The 23,004-nt window shown below is 39.0% G+C and overlaps 1 protein-coding gene across 1 annotated transcript in view; it reads right to left on the bottom strand.

Moving 5' to 3' along the window:
- Positions 1-23,004, bottom strand: part of prdm10 (PR domain containing 10) — a 39,849-nt gene that overhangs the window by 993 nt on the left and 15,852 nt on the right. The window contains 11 exon segments of the mRNA NM_001347687.2: positions 81-914; positions 3,609-3,709; positions 3,792-3,963; positions 6,187-6,324; positions 9,898-10,068; positions 11,831-11,977; positions 12,058-12,258; positions 13,974-14,084; positions 16,497-16,676; positions 18,965-19,120; positions 20,927-21,271. Coding sequence (NP_001334616.1) covers positions 723-914; positions 3,609-3,709; positions 3,792-3,963; positions 6,187-6,324; positions 9,898-10,068; positions 11,831-11,977; positions 12,058-12,258; positions 13,974-14,084; positions 16,497-16,676; positions 18,965-19,120; positions 20,927-21,271 — 1,914 coding nt within the window. The 3' untranslated portion in view covers positions 81-722.

Genomic DNA, 23,004 nt, shown 5'->3' on the forward strand with positions numbered 1-23,004 from the left:
ATATATATATATATATATATATATATATATATATATATATATATATATATATATATATATATATATTTTTTTTTTTTTTTTTTTTTGCTGTGTTTAATTTAGAAAAGGGGTGCCCAAACTCGGTCCTGGAGGTTTGGTGTCCTGCAAAGTGTAGTCCCAATGCCAATCAGACACACCTAGGCTAGCTAATCAAGCTCTTACTAGGCTTACTAGAAACATCCGTGCAGGTGTGTTGAGGCAAGTTGAAGCTAAAATAGGCAGGACACTGGCCCTCCAGGACCGAGTTTGAACATCCCTGATTTAGGATTTTCATTTTAGTCCACCTTTAGAATGTTTAAGACCCCAGAACCTGATTGAAACACATTAAACTGTGTGTTCTTCAGAAATTCAAACATATTCTAACTAAATCCACTTTAATAATCATCTGTAAAAATGAAATGAAAATATATAACCTCTCAATACTTTACTGAATGGAACAAATAAAAAAATAAAAGGGAAAACAATCAATGAAATGAGATGATAAAAGAGGCAGGATGGCACAAGTAAAGGTAGCTCCTGAAATTAGCTCTTTTTGGGTCTCTAGAAACACAGGTAACCACTCCAGTGTTCTCATATTTCATAAAAAAACATCTTGAGTATTTAAAGTTCATCGTTTTCACTCTTTAAGGGAATAAAAATAAATCTGTCTGCTCATGTGAGGTCATTGATCTGACTGTTGTGTGTCAGGGTTTAGTGATGTGGACTTCGCTGGCCCCCGCCCCGTTGGTGGTGGTGGTGATGATGTATTGTGTGGTGGCCTGTTGGCCGCCTGCTGGCTGCTCCAGTGGATCAGGGTGACCCTGTGTGGCAGTGGATGGGACGCTCACCTGCTTACCGTCCAGCTCTGTCTGTCCATCTGAGATCACATAGTGTGTCTGAAACACACCGGAAGCAAAATCACAATTGCTCTAAAATGCAACTTACATAGCGTTTCAGATCATGTCATTTTATTTCCAGGTTTCTCAGTAGCGGAAGTCGCCATAGTTGGGTAAACTTAAAGCATTGTGTCTCAAACCTGTTCCTGTAGGCACACCAACAGTACATATTTTGCATGTCTCCCTTATCTGACCCATTCATTTCAGGTTTTGGAGTCTCTTCTAGTGTTCTGATGAGTTGCTTCAGGCGTGTTTGTATAGGAAGAGGCTGAAAATGTAAAGTGTGCCTTCAGGAACAGGGTTGGGAAACACTGACTTAGAGCTTAGCAGTGTTGGGCAGTAGCGTGTCTACTTACTACATCTCTCAGTAGTGTGGCGGTAGCATCGTTACTTTCTAAATCAAATAGCTTTCGTTAGCGAAGCTATTATTTTAAGTGCAGTAGCGTCCATACAAGCTACATTTACTGATCGCAGATCATTACGAGATGCTACTGACATTCACAGAGCTGTGAGGTCGGTGCCTGCCTGGCCAAAAAAAAAAGTAAATCCCTATGATGGCGAGAATGGCGAATTCTTCTTCTTCCTCTTCGTGTTTTATGGTGGTTTTAAAGTTATTTCTGATGCTGTGATCTTCTTAGAGTTGAATTAGTTTTAAATGAATTCAATGTTTGTTCTGCAAATGTGCCTTTGCATGAAAAAAAAAATAGTAGTTTAATGTAAATACAATATAACAATATTTATTATTATTTACTTTGATGTATTTGTTGTGGAGTTAATTCAAGGCTTTCTGCGACGATGAGTCAGACACGATGTCGTTACAAAGTTAACGCACAGACAGACACACACAGAGTTGGATGTAACGCGTTCCACAGTAAGACGTTAATGTATTCTAATTACAATTTTGAGGAATGCAGTAATGTAACGAATTACATTTTAAATTTGTGTAATTTGATTACAGTTACTAAAGTCCATGTAATTGCGTTACTTACAAATTGCTGGAGGACGTGAGCTGAAATGGTTGCTGTTGAGAGTGGTTGCTTCTTCAAGTGCAAATACAGACATTACTTTGATTTTAATGAGCGTAAAAACAAAAATATTGCTGTAAAATGCAGTCTATGTCTAGTCTATATATATTCGACCAGCAACTTGTTCAGCACTAGAACAGAAAGCATTCTACGACATTAATCATCATCAAGAAAGACACCGGTGCTAAAAAAAAAAGGGCGGCAGAACTCAGCCTAAACAGGCTAAATTACATTTTTGTTCAGGATCGGGAGTGAAGGTACCTTTCAGAACGTGAAAAGAAGCGTAGCCACTTAACACATCTTTTGCACGCACGCGTATATTGGAAGCGCATACTGCATGCGCTCGTATTTTCCAGGCGCTCTCGGTTGAAAACCGCGAGTCACGTGACAAGAACTGACCGATTAGCTTCATATTATGGAATATACACATTTCGGTAGACTAATTACCTCAGAAAAACACTGAACAAACCAAACCACACAAGTTTTGGGCAATCTTTTTAAGTCTTTTGAATATATAAAGTTGCTGTAATCAATCCATGGTAATGTTTTTCAGTGAATATTAAATCTCTGAATTAGCTGCAGTATATTTTGTATTTTATAGTTATATTTTATGTTTTAAAAATTTTTGTAACGTAATTAGTAATCTGATTACTGTTTACATGAAGTAATTAGTAATGTAATCTGATTACAATTTTCCAGTAGTAATCAGTAATTTATAATCTTTTACTTTTTTAAAGTAACTTACCCAACACTGCACAGCGGACACACACACAACATGCGCATTTAACTTTCCACTGTTTTTGCACAGCAAATATGGATATCCGTTAATGTACAAAATAAATCTGATTTAACGTCCACAAACCGGGATTTTAAGCATCTTCTTTCATAACTGTACTGACATGTGGCTGTGGTGATAAAGATGGCAAAATCGCTGTAATTCAATACAAACATGTACAGTTTCAAAAAAGTTTTAAACTTGTAAAACTCATTCTTGATCACATTTGATGATGACTGATGATCACAGAGAGCTGAACAGATCTTTTAATCCCAGTTGCTTTGCGCACGTCGGTGGGCGGGGAAACCAAACTCCTACGTCACAGTGCAGTGGGCATCAAAACAGGAGGGATTTGGATTCTTTTTTAACGTCAGGAAACTTTAAAAAAAGAGACTTATTGGGTTTATATCACCCCAGTATAACCATGGACACAGTATACCTACACACAGTTCTGTCCAAACAGCTTACAAAAGATGATTTTCATCATAAGTGCCCTTTAAATTGACAGCAGCTCAATAATACACAGTTTCATATTAATAATTAATAAAAATAAATGAATGAAATAAATCTACTGCTCTTAAAGGAATATGTTTTTATAGCTCTATTAATATATGTTGAATTTAGAATCTAGTAGTAAGTGTGTGTCTGTAGATATATTTAATGGGATTCCTGTGGTCTCTGACTTTGAAAAAACATGAATTTCTAGCATTTAAACAGTTGAATGTACTTATTCACTGCTAATTTTATTGACATATCAATTGCTCTGGTATTCACCGAATGTAATTGAGAATCAAATAAAGATCTTGTGATTTAGAATGTAATTAAATCTGGTCATCTGAACTTATACCCAGAATTTGTCCTACATATAGAGCCCAGACATTTAATCAGACTCACCGTTTTGACCTGACTGCTGTTAACAGCTGCTGTGACGGGAGTGCTGGCCTCAGCTATCACATACTGAGTGTGAGGAAGAGCCATCATCTGGATCTCAGAGGCTGAGAGGGAAACGTGATCTTGTCATCATATGTACAGATTAATATAAAGACCTAAACAGATGCTTCTGCTAAAGATACTCACGGTAACTCCTATAGTTCCAGTTGCTGGGCAGGTAGGCATGTTGTGTGGCTCCTTGCGTCTGATTGGATGATGTCTGTAGAGTCTGTTGAGCCAGGGTTACCGGTGTCAACTGGGCTGTGCTCAGCTCCTGAGCCGCTTGCTGAGAGGAGGGGCTTAGAGGCTGACCTGACACCTGATTGGATGGTAGGAAGTGTTAAAAGGAGAAGTGATCGTGAACAGAAATATAAAACTCTTGTATTTTCTACCATAATTATGTAAATATAGAATTTCATTAATAATAGTCTTTATAATATATCTCTGATAATAAAACTATATTATTTCTGATCATAATACATTAAATAGTATGTATGAAAAATGTGAAAAGTAAATCTAGAACATTCCAGGAATTCACAAACTTGTATTTATTTAAAGGTGAATATACTAAACATGTTGTGGTTGTCTATGCGTACAAAATAGTGGACAACCCCAACAGAACCCCTGATTAGATCAAAATATTACGTTTATTCCCATTTGTTTGTCAGCAAAAATGTTTTGCATCATATATTGGGATGCATATACACTATATTGAGTTTTGGGACATCTGCCTTTACATGCACGTGAACATTATTGACATCCTAATCTTAATAAGTAGGGATTAATATGAAATGGGCCCACTCACTGCAGCTATAACAGCATCAAATCTTAAGGGAAGGTTTTCAACAATGATTAACAGTGTGTTTATGGGGATATCAGAAACTGTTGGACAAGAAGGCTTAGCTAACAGTCTCTTCAATAATTCATCCCAAAGGTGCTTAGTCAGGTAAACATCAGGATTCTGTGCAGGCCAGTCATATTCCTCCACACCAAACTTCCTCAAACATCTCTTTATGCACTGGTGTACAATCATTTTGAAACATGAAGGCGCAATCACAAAACTGTTCTCAGAGTTTGGGGAGCATGAAATTGTCCACAATGTTTTCGTTTAGTGAAATATTAAGATTTCACTGGAACTAAGATGCCAAACCAACCCTAAAGAACACCCCTCACTAAAATCCTCCCACCACCAAACTTTTCACTTAACACAATGAAGTCAGGAAAGAAACTATAGTGAATTGACAAACTGCAATTAATATTACAGTAAACTAGTTTTTACTAGTGGTGTAACAGATTACAAATCACACAGATCGGGTCGGTTCACATTATGGTTTTTTTTTTTCAGATCAGCCAAAAAAGGAACAAATGTAATTTGCTTTCCATTCATTACAATAACATATAAAAAAATGTAAAAATAAAATTAAGAAATAATCAGATAAATAAAATAAAATCAGCTTAATAAGTGAGAGCGGGGAGGGCTGATGATCGGTTAGTGAAGAGGGAGGGTAGGCGTTAGGTAGTGCGCGGCAGGCCAGAGTCACAGTGGCAGGCCAGATTGCCCGTCTCCCTATGGCCAGTCCACCCTTGGATGTACTTGCTGCCTACAACTTCCATTTTTGAGCGTCGCTAAATGCACATGATGGTGATTTTAACTTGTAACTTCATAACTAACTCAAAAGACTGAACACTTAATCTCTTTCGAGATTTTTTTTTACATTTTTCCAACACAGATGTGAATGCAGCGATTCGAAGGATTAATAAACATATGCAAATCACCATCATTTATAATTTATGTTGCCTGGGTGTTAAGATCCTGATGTTTTAATGATAAATCGTGCAGCTTCCACTGAATGCATTAATGCAAGCTAAACAAGTAGTGACAGAAAACACCTTTAATAACCCACAAATTAATAACCAACACCTTCTAAGATACCCATCACATCCCAAAAACCCTACCACAACTCCTTCCGTCATCATTATATTTTACAGGAAAGCCTAAATGCTTTCATACATGTTATTTAAATGATGCGATCTCTCTGTGATCGTTACAAATTTAGGATTAATCTACAAGTAAAACAAAATTTATTAATTCACGGGCCACGTGTGTTCACGTGTGTTCTGAACCATGGTTGTGATCTGTACGAATCATGGAGCAACTGTGATCCGTTAGACCCCTATTTATTACTACTGTAAACTGTGGTGTATTGTATTACAATATATAGTCTAATTTGTGCATATTTCTGTAGTTGCTGTGTTACCAAAGCAGCTATAGAATTACCACAACAGATTAATTCAAGTGCTTTACTATTGCATTGTAAGAGAATTTAAAAATGCTCCCCTTGATCACGTAAAACAGTTAAATGCACTGAGCTCCTGAGAGCAAACTGCACTTTCACAGATGTCTGTAGAATCGATCTGGATGTTTAGTGCACCCCCCTGTGGCCATTTGAACTCCTGAATTCAATAATTTGGCAATGAAAGGTGTGCATTACATAAATATGCATATGCATGTTGCACTGAAAGGAAAACAAGAGCTGCTCACCTGTGCATTGGCCTGCACTGCCGCTGTGGGCTCTGCCACCTGAATGTGCTGAACCTGAATGGAGTGCTGACTGTAACTGTGAGGATCATGCAACTGACTCACATCTACTGTAGAGTGCTGAGAGTGAGGAGAAGACGCCTGCAATGACAATCACAAATAAGATTACCAAAGATCTATCGCTGTTGTACAAATCCACACATTGAGTATGTTGATCAAATACTTTCGCTTCAAACGTAGTAAATCCCAGCCAAAGCTCAATCAGAAATGCCTGTTCACTGACAGAAACCTTCGTTTATAAGACAAAAAGCCTCTAAAAATGTACAGAACCAATCAGAATATCCAAATGCCACACATATGACTGGATAAATCAAGTATGAATTGGGAAAGCAGTGTATATTTTCGCTTTTCTGACACACATACTGTAAATGACGCGCTGTAGCCGGGAGCTAGCTCTCTACAACTCTCACATGGTCGCCCACTGAAGCTAAGCAGGGCTGCACCTGGTCAGTACCTGGATGGAAAACCACATGGGAAATCTAGGTTGCTGCTGGAGGTGGTGTGAGTAAAACCAGCAAGGGGTGCTCAAAATGCACTCTAGGTGGATCTTAAGGCTGATTTATACTTCTGCGTCAAACGTCGGCGTATGCTACGGCGCTGACGCATAGCCCTTCGCCGTGGCCATCGCCGTCACTGACGTGCACCTCTCAAAAAATGTAACTACACGTCGCAACGACGCGTAGCGTAAGCTCTGTGATTGGTCGGCTTGGTAGCGCTGACAAATCTGGGCGGGACCGAGAGCCGCGCGAATGGCGCGAGCGATTGTTTACAAGTGTGAAGTCCCGTGAAGGAGCTCCGGATGAAAAGTTTTGTTTTGTGTTTACCTCATAGTTAAAGTTGTTGCACGTCCGCCGGTTCCTGACTCAAAATGAGCGAATTTGAGCCACTTGTACATCCCGGAAGTGTTCAGGAAAAGCAAAAAAGCAGAGAAGAAACTCGACACAGAGGAACATTAACACCTCACTGCCCACTAGCGTTTCGGAAGTGTTAATGCAGACCGACAGAGACAGCGCGCAGAAGTATAAATGCACAGCCACGCGCGTTGCCTGCGCCGTGGGTTACGCCGGTCACTTGACGCAGAAGTATAAATCAGGCTTTAATGCCCCAGAATATTGATGGGGACTCTATACTGCTCAGTGAGCACCATCTTTTGGATGAGACGTTTAACTTAGGTCCTGACTCTCTGTGGCTGTTAAAAATCCCAGGATGTCCTTCGAAAAAAAGTAGGGGGTTTAACTCCGGCATCCTGACCAAATTTTCCCACTGGCCTCTGTCTATCATGGCCTCCTAACCATCCCCATATTATAAGTCATCCAGGTGGATGCTGCACTATATATATATATTCATTTATTCTCTTTTGGGCTTAGTCCCTTAATTAATCTGGGGGCGCCACAGCGGAATGAACCGCTAACTTGACCAGCATATGTTTTATGCAGCTGATGCTCTTCCAGCTGCAACCCATCACTGGGAAACATCCAAACATTCTTATATTGCAATTTTAGCTTACCCAATTCACCTGTATCGCGTTTCTTTGGACTTGTGGGTGAAACCGGAGCATCTGGAGGAAACCCATACGAACATGGGGAAAACATGCAAACTCCACATAGAAACTTCCCGTGAGACGCGTGTTTGATCTTACTTTCAACAATAGTCTCAAAATTAGAGCAATTCAAAACATTTATGAACAAAACTAAACTTCCTAGAGAGTAAAAGTGAGATTATCACACACATCAGAGAACTGAAAGTCAGTTTATTCAACCTTTTTCCGCAAATAAAAGACAATCAAATATGTAATTACCAATTAAATGACTAAATGGGTTTCTTCATTGGCATTTCAGGGAAATTACTTAACTAAAATGTCAAGATAGAAGACAAATAATATGATAATTAAAAAAAAAAAGCATTTCAAGGCCTTTAAGCACATGCCAAACTGAGAGTATTTATTTAGTAAAACCTAGAACCATTTCTAGGCCATGAGACCAACATGCATTGATTCAACTTGCCTGAATTATAGTCAAATAAGGAATAAAACAGGCATTTGTTTTGTTGACGAGAGGAAAGATAAGTTATGGGAGCACATGAGAATAAAAGGTAAATAAACCGAGAGCCAAGCCCCGTGCACACTGGAACGCTTTTTGCTTGCGTTTTCTGTCAACGTTTAACGCCTTGTAACTAAATAAAAGGCGCCAATGTGATTGTGCACCAACGTGCACAATCGTAAAAACATAAAAGCGTCTGTTTTAAAGAAACGCCTCATGCGTGATGTTTTGTTTTGACGTGCGGTGTCAAAACCTTTAAAACCTTTAATCACGTGCATGGAGCTGCTGAAGTTACAGTAAACAGCACTTGGAGGCGCTCAAGTGCAAAACTGTCAATGCAAGCGCACATTGAAGAAGATGCCCAGAGGTGATCTGAACGAGGAGCTGCTTATTGCACTGGTGAACAATAATCATTTCTTCAGCGCTAGAGCTGGAGCTGCTTCTTGAACCATGCTTGTTCGATCGCCAGTAGCTAACAAGTGTGTCAACTCATAGATATATACACTAGATGTCGCCTGGCCTATTGTTGTCTATTGGACGGAATGCGTCAATACCGCCACCATCTTGCTACAGGGTAACGCTCCTTTGAAATGAATGCGATACCAAGGTACAGTGGAAGACTGTGGCCATGCAAAGCCAGAGATAAACACATATACACATATATCTGTGATCGGGAGTTTTCCTGGATGTTAGTATGTAAATTTTTTTTTCTAATTACGAAAATTATAATTTTACATCACTTTTCTACATTGATGGATCAGTGACCGCACGGGCATTCCTGACAAAAAGCTTGTTTTTGTGTGTACAAAAAAGTACTATTCACCCTCCCTGTTAAATTTAATCTAATCCGTGTCCTGAAACACCCCCCCTCACCTGCTTTCACTTCTCATACTGACGGAGGGAGCAATTCGTTTGTGAATGAATCCCCCGAACGACTCTTTCACTAACGTTAGCCGACAATAATACAAGTTTCTGGAATCGCAGCAACTCTTTGTCATATTTCTTTTGCATTGTTTGCTGATTTTATTCAACAAGACTAGCATAAGCCGAGTGTTTAGTGCGAGATGGAGCTGCTTTGCCGTATGGTGAATGCAGTAAGTGACTGTTATCATCAATAACGTTACATGATTAGCACAAAAGTTCAGAACATACAAAAACAGAAAAAAACTTAATATTACCTATGAAATGTTCTGCCTTTGTGCTTTGTTTTCTTTGTTTGCTCGTTACTACACCCGTAGACAGCGCTAAAGTCCGGCATCTTCACGTAATAACACTGTCTTGACTAGTGCGGTTGAATGACATTTGTCCTGGGAGCACTGTACCAATGTGGCGGCGCTATTGGCGCATGCTCAGGGTCCCTATGCGATATCTAGTGTATATATCTATGGTGTCAACTTTGTCGTCTTCTTCTGTGCTACAAGCGGGCGTCAGAAGCTTAAAGTTGTGTAGCGCCATCTAACATCAAGGAGTGATTTTGCATACTCTTCTGCTCGACGCAAGTGAAAATCGATTAGGTTTGAATCCAGAAAAACATCTTAAAAAACGCTGACGATAAACGCAAACAAAAAGCTTCCCGGTGTGTACAAGCTTTAAAAGTGTGTATGTGTGTTCGTACCGGGGCCACCTGCACCACCTGCAGCTGTATGTGCTGAGGCTGGGACAGACCTCCTCCCGCCTGAGACACAGGGATGTACTGGATCCTCTGGAAGTCTCCCTGTGCGGTGCGGTAGTCTGTGGTCAGAGTCTGCGAAAGCTCCGTCATGGCCTGAGTCAGCAGGTCCGTCGTCTAGGACAAAGACAGAAACTGATGGTGACAGAGCACTATGTTTTGTTTTACTTTCATCTTTGCCATGTTGACAGCACACAATATTTGACTAGATGTTTTTCAAGATGCTAGTATTCAGCTTAAAGTGACATTTAAAGGCTTAACTAGGTTAACTAGGCAGGTTAGGGTAATTAGGCAAGTTATTGTATAATGTTTCAGATACTAAAGGGCATCTGATTGGACAGTATATTTGATGATATCATAAAAATCATAAACATTCCACATTAATGGAGGTATGGAAATGCTACATCTGAACGCCTGGATCATCTAAAGCTGTGTTTTCCTATTGTTTTGGAGCACACTAGTTTATAGACAGCCTTTAAGACCAGGGGTCTTACTCAGTTAACTGGATTACTCAGTTAGCTGGATTTGGATATTGACGATTTGACACGATCCAGGATCGTTTCGTTCTTCAAAGCTGATCCCAGAGTTGTTGTCATAGCAACAGTTCTGCTAGCTTAAACCTGATCGGGAGCAGGTTCAATTTATATAAACAGGATTAGATCGGCTCAGTTCAAGCAAATATAATACAGAAAGTATGTACCGAATTCTGATATTTTCCTACAGTAGTAGTTATATACACTTGGGAAAAGAGTAAATATTTTTAAACTATATATATAAAGTTATAGTTATTAATAAAATAAATAAAGGTATATATATATTAATAAAACTTATGCAATCTGCACTCTCGAAATGAAAGTACAAAGACTGCCACCTGGTGGTGCACAGAGAAAACTTATTGATATGAACTTTTTAGATCGCTTAGTACAAATTGTGTATAATAAACATGAACAATATGTGACTTTTTTAAAGCAATAATACATTTATGCAGTCATGAACATGTTTTTATAGTTAATATCCCAGTGATTTGATGCTTCACAAAAGTTGCAGACGCCTTTACCAATATCAAAATGCTTTTGTAAACAACCAGTTATTCTTTACACCAATTAAAAAACGGCTACTATAATAAAGAAAATCTTTTCTAAATGTAGAACTAAATACACTGATTTGCATTGAAATACATGATGAATACTCTTGACACATGAAAGTGTAAAGCCTGCAGCTCACAACAAATGTGGAAGGTTATTGCGTGTCATATTTAACAAACCGTTACTGCTAATTTGACATAATTTTGCTCACATGGATAATTGAATATTAATCAGAAGCGGGCTTTGGCGCGTTTTGCACTCACACACAAGCGCACTGCGCCAAAGCCCAAGTGAACCGCGCTCAGGCCCACCTCTTCCAACCGGGCCAGGGCCGGCCAAGTGAACCGTGCTTGAGCCCGATTCAGTGCACTCACACTTCTCAAACGATCCGGGAAACAGGCCTGGGCATGGTACGGATGCCATAGTGTGAGTACGCCCTTAATCAGAACACATTTCACACAGCCTGACTTTGAATCGCTGTCAGCTCCAGATATTTAACATGTCAAATATCTCGCGTATGTCATTACGCTGCTGTGCCGTCAGCCAATCGTTGCATTGCTGATCATGATTTTGAGGATCGATAGATCTGTCCTTCACAACACACGCAGCGATCTCAGATCAGTTTATCCAGACATTCTAATCTGATTCGCGAACTCATTTGAAGAACCAAATTAGCGAGAGATCAGTTATCGAGATGAAAAGATCCAGGATCTGCCAAATCATCTTAGATCATTTAAGCGAGGTACGAAAAACAGACCCCAAGAAATTTAAGCTTTATTTGGTTTTTCACTCACCACCACAGCCTCCGCAGTGGTGCCATCTGTAGTGATGACAGCAGGAGTGCTGCTGATGACCGTAGCAGCCAGAGGAGCCTGGATGTTGCTACTGCTGTTGTACTGGTATTCCGGATGCTTCTTACGGATGTGCTGGACCATTTTTGTCTACAATATAAAGACATATATTAGGACAATTGCATCAGTCAAGATTCACACATGCATCACCTCAGTGTGGACTACTGTACCTTGCTGCTGTATTGTTTGGCGCAGTGCGGGCAGCAAACCGGAGCGGTGGCAATGGTGCCTGTCAGTTGTGTGTGTGTGCTCAGCATCGGGTCGGGCTCTCCTGGCCCTGCCGGACGCAGCTTCCGGATACTTGGGGGCAACTCTGCTCCGGGGTGGTTCTTTAAAATGTGGGCCTTCCTTTTACTGGCACTTTTATACACCTGAACAGATAAAGAAAGGACAGTATGACTAAATCTACTATTTATAAATAGTCGTACGACCTTATATTTAAGAAATGAGTACAAATTATTTTTCTTAACAATGATTAAATGTCAAAAAGTAGCAAACAAAAATGAAAAGGCTTTTAATCATGGAATGTCATGATACAGTTTTTGAAGGTGCTGTAAGTTTTAGACTCATCTAAAGCATAAAAATACCATAATATGTTTGCATATATTTAAAAAACATGCTAATGAACTGTTACGAGTAGTGTAGTGTAGGCTTGTGTGTGGTTTCTCTCTCGCGCTCTTTCTCTCTCTTTCTCTCGCTCTCTCTCTCTTTCTCACTCTAAGTATTCGCAGGTGCAGCGGATTACGTTGGGACGGACCATGATTGGCGGCGGCTACAAAAACCTGCAGAGAACATGGGTTCGATGGCTCCCCGCTCTCTCTCGATTTCCCCGCTTGTACTCAGTGGAGAACGTGATCCCATGAGTGTTTGCTTGTATATTGAGATGCCGTTGTGTTAATTTTTAACCGGCGATTGAAACCCAGTTTACTGTCTCCCTGTCGGGCTTGGAGCATGTAGAGAGGTTTGGTGCCTTATTTGTTATTTTCGTTTTCTCCTGTGTTTGTTAGTAGGGAGGTAAGTTTTCTGTATTTTATTTTATTTGTTTTCAAGGGAAGTTTAATCTAATTTAGTTAGCTTGGTTTATTGTCATTTATTTTGGCTGACCCCTCCTGATGTTATTTTTGCTCCTTATTTCTGTAAATAAATCATATTTTCTTGTTAATTCTTAGTGGTTGTGTTTTTGGTATATATTTTGGGGAGAGAGATTCTTGTTTATCTGAAAAACAATGCTATAGTCAGATATTCTGCTTTGAAATTTGTCGTTACATGCCAGAACATGTCTTTGTTTTAGTCCCTTTAACCTGTACACTGCCACTTTAGCCAATTATAATTTATTTATTCAGTGAAGAAAGCTCTTAAAGTTACACATGAGGTGGTTATTGGTTAGCAAATAATGTAAATATCACAAATATAAACATTAGGTGAGCAGGTTACACTGTAACCCTGTGTCCTAATAACATGATACGTGATAAGATTTTCAGTGATAAACATTTTTGCACCGGATGAAATTTAAATACAGCCATTTAGAAGCACAGAATAGTGCACTCACTGCACTTTAGCGGAATTGTAAGCTTTATAATGTAATTAATACATATTAACATTATTAAATGTACATGCTGAATCACTCATATGTTGGTGGTGTCAATCTGGCAACCTGTGCTGGCGTGTGTTTTGAACCAGGCGTGTAATAACTAGTTCAATCACTGGGTGTCAAACTTGCATACAGAAAAAAGGATTTCATATGCAAATGAAGTATTTTATGAAACTGCAATCATAATTCTAAAAAAAAAATCTATAAAGGAAGTTATACCCATACATACAAAGTATATCATAATATAAAATAAATATATATTTCATAATATTATTTTATAATCTAATTTACTGTTATTTTGGTAAAATTATCCCATGAAGATTCCCAATTACTTAGACATTTCTAACGGTGATTTATTCAAAAGTAATATATTTTAATATCTATATAAACCTCTAATAATTTTTACATTTGTGATAAAATATGATCTTGCAAAGACGGTTTAATGCAAAATTGTGAGTAAAAAAAGAGAAACCGTGAAGACCAAAGAGACGGAACCTTATCACAGTACTGGCAGTAGTAATCTCTGTTGGGTTTGATGATGGGCAGCGTCAGCTCCGGAACCTCCTCCAGTCGCATCTCAGGATGCCGTTTAGACAGGTGATTCACCTGCGCACACACACAAATACAGCAATAGAGTGAGTTATAGCCAAGTGATTTCACTAAACATTAAGTGTCATTTAGTGATGACACTAAACATTGCAAAACTCAATCTAGTTGTGAGTTACAATGTTAATTCTAGCCCAAAAAAATGTATAGATCTTTTTTAAGAAGACAATACTATGCAAGAACAGATTGTGTATGATTTTTATTATTATTATTGGTGTTTTTAGATATTTTTTTATTTTAATTATTATTTATTAAAAAAAAAAAACAATTCCCTTTTTACTCAGTAAAGCTTAAAATGGTAGGTATTTTACTTCAATTATTATTTATATGGTCTCTGATTGCAACCTTCTTGCTGTGAGGTGACAGCACTATCCACTGCGCCACCGCGTCGCCGGTCTCTCATTGTAATAAAGCAAAATTGAGACCAGTCTTTTTTTATCTATAACAACCTGTTTTAATTTTACCCATGAAAAAAAAACTCAATCACACTTAAACTTTAAAAAGTTTTATTAAAGTTTAGTAGCAAACTGTTATTTTTTTCTGAAGTAAGAATTAGTATTTCGAAAAGAAACAAGTCATGCCGAGTTCAAACTGCACGATTTTCAAAGTAGTCGTGTCACAGATGTTTTCATACTGCATGACTTACTGGGCTAGCATTCTGTCTGTGCTGTGTTTACACTGCACGATGCTTCGGCGATGGGGTTTCACACTGCATGACTTTACAATAGGAAGAATGGCAGACAACTTTGTCTCAGTCAGCAAACTACGTCTCACAACTAAACACACGTGAGAAGTGAAATGGAGGTCATGAAGTACATATTTTGTCATTAACTACATAATGAGAAAGGAGCCTTTAGTGGGGTAGAAAAATTTACATATTTGCTCACCTGGCTTTTGAAGGTAATTAGCAATTTCTCCTCAACTTTTTTTTTTTCCGTCTCGGTTGTGGTATTGCTCAAATTACACGTCAAACAGACACGAGTGCTCCTGCCAAATTTACACTAGTTTTCCTCCTTTTCCTGGGTCCAAATAGACCAACAAGAAGCCCTTTTAACTTCTCCCCCAACTTCCCGCTGGCCTGCAGGTACCCATACTAATGGATGCTGCTCTCTCATTGGCTGTAGGTGATCGCCGATGTTATTTTTAAGCCATACTCACACTAGGTACAGTTGCCTCGAACCGGGGCAAAGCACACTTGTCCCACCTCCCGTCTCCCCCGACAGCCCGCACTCACACACAATCGGGCCTTGGCATGCTTAAGTCATCGCTGCTGTGCTGTTCAGTGAGAAGCACTCTCTCACTCAGCAGCCCAGTGGAGATTTCTCTAGTTATATCGTTTCAGTCGTTTGATATGCAGTGACATGCAGTCAAATATTTTGCCAAACACGTCCTTAGGGATGCAGTGACATGCAGTCAGATATTTCACCGAACAGATTCGCCACTTTTGGCGCTCATAATCATAATGCTCTCGTGCTGCAGGAATGAGGAGGTCTGCTGAAGCCGCGCAGCTGTCATGCTGTAAGGAGTTCTCGTCTTTAATAAACTACGGCAGTTTGCGTTCACTGAACAGTAAGAATGATTAATTAATCCATATGAAACAGTCCCTTAAAAGTCATGTCTCGCTTTCAGTTTCGGGCTTTGGCGCGTTTTGCACTCACACACAAGCGCACCGCGCCAAAGCCCAAGTGAACCGCGCTCAGGCCCACCTCTTCCAACCGGGCCAGGGCCGGCCAAGTGAACCGTGCTTGAGCCCGATTCAGCGCACTCACACTTCTCAAACGATCCGGGAAACGGGCCTGGGCATGGTACGGATGGCATAGTGTGAGTACGCCCTTAATCAGAACACATTTCACACAGCCTGACTTTGAATCGCTGTCAGCTCCAGATATTTAACATGTCAAATATCTCATGGGTGTCGGCGACTTATCTGCAATTCTCTCAGATCACGCCTTTGATAGTTTACACAGTGTGATTGTCACTCACATAAACGAGCACCGATTTGGCATTTGTCTGCTCAAAATCGGGGCTAAAATCATGCAGTCTGAACTCTGCATCAAACATTTTGCATTGTAACTCCTATCTATACTTATTTTGATTAAAAAAATGTGAACAATCCAGTTTCAAGACCTTTTCAAACAAAATCAGTAAAGCAACTTGTTTAAAAAAATAATAAACAGCTGGTTTTAAGATAAATACACTTTTTTTAAATACGTTTATGTCTTTACTAAAGCCTAGGTAAGTTTTCTGCATTCAAAAAATCTGACCAAGTATAATTATCTGACTGCACTGGCAGATCATTTGGCTTGTTTTTAGTCTGTAACTTCTTAAATCCTTCATTTATTTCTTGAATTTAGATGTTTATTTTAATGCAGTGAATATGAAAGCCTAAGAAAGCCGGACAATGTTGAGTACCAGCATTCCTCGTCTCCTGAAGCCCATCATGCAGAGTCTGCATTTGAACATGAAGCTCTCGAAGTCAGTGGTGGGCTCCTTCTGCTTCAGAGCTTTAGTTCGGTGGATGCGGTCCGCTTTCTTGGCCTCGCGCTCAGGGTTGTGCATCCGCTGCATGTGCTCCCGTAGCTTATCCTTCCTCTGGTCAACAACACAGAAACAACACTTCAAATAATGCAGAATGTGTGCATAAATAAAATATTAAATGGAAGACAACATTAATAAACTGTAAATCCAAAATAAATGTATTTTAGCTCAAAAACCGCACAAACATGATAACACGTTGAATTTGTTTATGTATATTTGAATAATAATTAATAAATTGTCAGATTTTGTAACCTTTTTCCTGCCAGCTTGACAAACTTTTGTACATTTTCTTGGTTCACTGAACCAATTATGACCAATTAATTATTATAAAATGAATTATTTAACAATTAATTATTATTAAACTAATTAATAACCAATGAATGACCACTCTGAGTTTGTTTACACTCTTTTGATGTGAAGCATAAAGTCTTTTACATGAATTTACTGTAGTAACACTAACAAAAACCACTTGCAAAAATGTATTAATATCCGATTTTATTATATTATAAGCATATTAAATATAATAAAAGTATAATGAGAAAAAAATGGGAATTACACTATAGTTGCAATTTCATTTTCTTATGTCCCTTCATTTATGTAGGGTTTATGTTAGTTTACTATAGTAAAATAACACTGCATTATCCCCAAATGTAGTAGCCATTCCTTTTTAAAATTACTATTGCATTTTAGTCGTCTTAAATTTTATTTTAATTATTTTAATTATTGTTACTGTTAATATTTATAATTTGTTATTGACAGTTTTTAAATATTTAAAAAATCTGAATAAACAATGCTGTTTGTACTTGACATTAGAGGTCTGCACGGGACTTATTTTTTAGTCCTGCTCCTGCTCGCTCCCACAAGGTTTTATTCCACACCCAACCGCCCCTGCTGTATATTCTGCCTTTGTTCACTCGCTGTCCGCCCCGCCCTCTTTTCTACCCACCCCGACTGTTCCTGCTAAATTTAGATCTGGTTTCCAAAATCTCACGTTTAAATTGGGTACAAACAAAAAAGAGAAAGATAACAGATACAACGGTAGGTTGTGCAAGGATTGTAGGCTTAATGTCAGTTTTGGGTAACACTTTACAATAAGGTTCATTAGTTAATGCATTTACTATCATGAACTAATCATGAACAACACTTGTACAGCATTTATTAATCATAATTGAACATTTACTAATGCATTATTAACATCCAAGTCCATGCTTGTTAACATTAGTTAATGCACCATGAGTTAACATGAACTAATAATGAACTGCTGTATTTTCATTAACTAACATGAACAAATACAGTAGTAAATGTATTGTTCATTGTTTGTTCATCTTAGTAAATGCATTAATTAACATTAACTAATGAACCTTATTGTAAAGTGTGACCCATTTTTGTTTGTGATGAGACATGAGTGCTGCCTTAAACCTGAGGTTCTAGTCTTGTGACTGGGTAAAACTTTAAGGTATTATCACGTCGCCCAAAGGGTAAATTTTTTTATTTTTTTATTTGCATCTATGACGCGTGAAAAAGACTCCCATACATCAGACTTGCCTGATGTAGGTTTCCTAACAGGAAACTGACCGTTTTCTAATGCAACCTGAAAGACAGCGCATCTTCACTTTCCTCTTTCATGTTGGTAGAGCCCACTCTGAGGACTGCTAAGCAGATGATGCCCGCACGAAAAAAAAGCACGTGCAGAAAGCAGTGGTCCATGCGTTCATCATGTGTAACATTCTTATTGAGCACCGGTACAGCCAGTGCTCATGACCGAGGAAATCACACATATGCTGTTCCGAAATAATGTCGGGACTTGAGAGCGTTAGACCACCCGCTCCCGTTCAAATTACACGTTATACACGTCGCTACCACTTATTATTCGGAAATTTATTCCCACGCCACAAGAAATCTGGTCTGGTCCTGTGGCTCCCGCGGTACAGCCGTGGGAATGCAGACCTCTACTTGACATAACAATTAATGGGGGGGAAATAATAATGTGATTAGTGTATTTTGTGATAAGTCATATTAGTTTTGCTTTTATATCTGAAGTAAATGTCTTCAGGTTATTGTTTTTCATAGCAAATGCCACTGAAACTATAAAGCTGGACTACATTTTACATCTTGGGTAAATGTTTAAAATAAAACCGTTACAGTTTTTGTTGTACTGTTTGTACAACAAAAAATTGTACTGTTTTTGTTGAAGAAAATACATTCTAGATGTCAAGCTCCTGTCAAATGTGCATTTCTAACAGACAAAATGTGCAATACTATTAATATTATATGTGCTGGCTGCACTGTTGAACAGTAGTGATCTGAAATGTTAGTTATTGTTCTGGACATCTGTGAATGACCTTAAACTGTTTTCCACAGGTGGAGCACAGGAAGTCCTTGCGGTCGGAGTGGCGCAGCATGTGGAGCCGCAGTTTATCAGGCCGGCAGAAAGCTTTATCGCACTCGCTGCACTGGAAGACCTTCTCTGAGTGGAAACTCCTGACATGTTTCTTGACCTGCACAACACAGATGAAGGAATGACCAACCCAACATCATTAAAACACAAAGATACTGCTACAGAACCTGAAGTTATATCACTTTTAATGATTTATTTTTTGTTTCCTTAAAACTCCTTGTCATTTTTAGTGAAGGTTTTTTGAACTACAAGATGTCCTGCAAAGGAGCAATTAATAACAATGGTCCTCATAATCAATGCTGACTTTTTGTTGTTGTTGTGGAAATTGTTTTTGGTATAGCTTCATTTAAAGGGATAGTTCACCCAAAATGTAGAAGTACTACAGCGCTCTAGGCAAGTTTTTAACATCAGATAGTGTCTAGGCTAGTTTTTTACAGCAGATGGCGCACTAGGCTAGGCTGGTTTTTAACAGTAGATGGTGCTCTAGGCTAGTGTTTAACATCAGATGGCGCTCTAGGCTACTTTTCAAAAGCAAACAACACTCTAGACTAGTTTTTAACAGCAGATGGCGCTCTAGGCAAGTGTTTAACAGCAGAAGGCGCTCTAGGCTAGTTTTTAACAGCAGATGGCGCTCTAGGCTAGTGTTTAACAGCAGAAGGCGCTCTAGGCTAGTTTTTAACAGCAGATGGCGCTCTAGGCTAGTTTTTAACAGCAGATGCTGCTTTTGGCTAATTTTTAATAGCAGACAAAGCTCTAGGCTAGAATTTAATAGCAGAAGGCTTTCTGTGCCAGATTAACAGCAGACGCCGCTCTAGGCTGTTTTTTTAATAGCAGATGGCACTCTAGGCTACTTTAACAGCAGATGGTGCTCTAGCCTAGTATTAACAGCAGACGGTGCTCTAGGCTAGTTTTTAATAGCCGAAGGCTCTCTGGGCTAGTTTTTAATAGCACATGGCACTCTGGGCTAGATCAAAAGCAGCTGGCACTCTAGGCTAGTTTAACAGCAGACGGTGCTCTAGGCTAGTTTTTTAATAGCAGAAGGCTCTCTGGGCTAGATTAACAGCAGATGGCAATCTAGGCTAGTTAAACAGCATACACCGCTCTAGGCTAATTTTTAATAGCAGATGGCTCTCTGGGCTAGTTTAACAGCAGATCGCGCTCTAGGCTAGTTTTTATTGGCAGAAGGCTCTCTGGGCTAGTTTAGCAGCAGATGGCGCTCTAGGCTAGTTTTTAATAGCAGAAGGCTCTCTGGGCTAGTTTAACAGCAGATGGCGCTCTAGGCTTTTTTTAACAGCAAATGGCGCTCTATGCTAGTTTTTAATAGCAGAAGGCTCACTGGGCTAGATTAACAGCAGATGGCGCTTTAGGCTAGTTTAACAGCACAGCAGATGGCGCTCTAGGCTAGTTTTTAATAGCAGAAGGCTCTCTGGGCTAGTTTAACATCAGATGGCGCTCTAGGCTATTTTTTTAACAGCAGATGTCACTCTAGGCTACTTTTTAACAGCAGACAGCAATCAAGCATATTTGGGTGTAGCGTACCTTTAAAAACCTCTAAATCATTGTAATTCATCCTTGTTAAATAGTAATAACCTATATTTTTAAGGTCTTGCTTTACACAAAATTTCTGAAAATCAGTCCATTGTTGTTTCTACAAAAATACTGAAAATAATTATCACTGAAAATAATAAGAAATGTTTCTCGTACAGCAAATCAGAACTCTTTCTGAATGCTCATGTAATACTGAAGACTGATGATAAGAAAATTTTGATTTACAATAGAAAAATCGAAAATTTTCGTTTAAAAGAACTATTTCACAATATTGCTCGGTATTATATATCAGATATTTTTATATTTGATAAATGCTGAGCATGAAAACAATAAAAATGCAGCCTTTAGCTCAGCACACCTGTATGAAGTCTGTGAAGCTTTTCTTGCAGGACGGACACAAGAAGCAGCCGTTGACCATGTGAATCCCGACGTGCACTTTGAGCAGCTCCAGTCGGTCATATGACTCGGCGCAGAACAGGCAAGAGTAGTTGCGCTGATCTGAGTGCAGCACTAGGTGATCCTCTAGAGATGTGCTGCTCAGAAAACCCTTACCGCACTGATGGCACACGTGACGACAGCCGTCCCGTCCGTGAAACCGCATGTGCTGCTCCAGCTTCTCTTTATCCCTGAAGGCTTTCCCACACTGGGGACATTTAAAGGGTCGAAAGGACTTACGAATGAACAGATGCTTGAGTGCTGCATTCTGGGGAAGAAAAGAGAGAGAGAGGTTAGATGAGTGGATATATTTAAGAGGAGAAGACGACTAGGTGGTACACTGAATTCGTATGATCTGCAAAGCAATGATTTAATGCATTTGCTTAGGGTTTGTATGTCACAGAGATGGCAGAGAAACAGGCTGTTGTCTTTGCATGCCGGACACACAGAGGATTTCAGCTCTCACTTGTAGATTTGCATGATATTTCACATAAAGATGAACAGCGTGTCATTATTTGCTCAAACTCATTTGGTTCCAAATCCATACTTTCTAAATGTTCATATTTATGCAAACTTTAAGGAAGGCACTAAACCCTGCATATTCCTTCAATTAGTTTGGTGCAGGGGTTAGAAAGACTCATTTGTAAAAAGTGTTAATAAACAAACAAAAGATCTAAAAAGTTTATTTTAATTAGCGATTTAAAGAAAAATCATTCAAGAAACCGACTTTTAAAACAACTCGCGATTCAATTTTAAATTGCTTTAACAGCAGATGGAGCTCTAGGCTGGTTTTTGACAGCAGATGGCGTTCTAGACTAGTTTTTAACAGGAGCCGACCCTCTAGGCTAGTTTGTGACAGCAGATGGCGCTCTAGGTTACTTTTTAACAGCAGATGGCACGTTATGCTGGTCTTTAACGGCAATTGACGCTCTTGGCTAGTTTAACAGCAGATGGGGCTCTTGGCTAGTCTTTAACAGCAGATGACAATCTAGGCTAGTCTAACACTAGATGGTGCTCTACGCTAGTCTTTAACAGCAGATGGCCCTCTAGGCTAGTCTTTAACACCAGATGGCGCTCTACGCTAGTCTTTAACACCAGATGGCGCTCTATGCTAGTCTTTAACACCATATGGTGCACTATGCTAGTCTTTAACACCAGATGGCGCTCTATGAAAGTCTTTAACACCAGATGGTGCTCTAGACTTGTCTTTAACATCAGATGGTGCTCTAGGCTAGTCTTTAACAGGAGGAAGCGCTCTGGGCTAGTTTTTAACAGCAGGTGGTGCTCTAGGCTAGTAATTAACTGCAGCCAGCACTCTAGGTTAGTTTGTGACAGCAGATGGCTTTCTAGGTTACTTTTTAACAGCACAAAACTTTGCATTTTCCTTCAATAAGTTTGGTGCAAACAAAGGTTAGAAAGACTCGTTTGTAAAAAGTGTGAATAAACAAACAAAAAAAAAGATCTAAAAAGTTCATTTAGTGATTTAACAAAAAATCATTCAAGAAACAGACTCTGTAATTTTCAAAACATCTCGCGATTCAATTTTAAATTACATTAACAGCAGATGGAGCTCTAGGTTAGTCTTTAACACCAGATGGCACTCTACGCTAGTCTTTAACACCAGATGACGCTCTACGCTAGTCTTAAACAGCAGATGGTGCTCTAGGCAAGTCTTTAACAGCAGGCGACGTTCTAGGCTGGTTTTTACCAGCAGACAGCGATCTAAGCTAGTTTTTGACAGCAGACGGCGTTCTAGGCTAGTTTTTAACTGCAGCCGGCACTCTAGACTACTTTTTATCAGCAGGCAGCACTCTATGCTAGTTTTTAAGCAGATGGCACGTTGTGTTGTAAAAATGTAATAATTCATTAATTTATAAATAATCTAATAATTTATATTATAACCTCATTTAGGTCAAAAAGGGTGACATGACAATGTTCAAACGATGGCAGAAAGTTTATATTTGGTGAAAATTAAACTATTGGTTGATGAAGCTTGAGGAC

This window comes from Danio rerio, chromosome 18, assembly GCF_052040795.2.
Source record: "Danio rerio strain M-AB ecotype USA chromosome 18, GRCz13ab, whole genome shotgun sequence".
Lineage (NCBI taxonomy): Eukaryota > Metazoa > Chordata > Actinopteri > Cypriniformes > Danionidae > Danio > Danio rerio.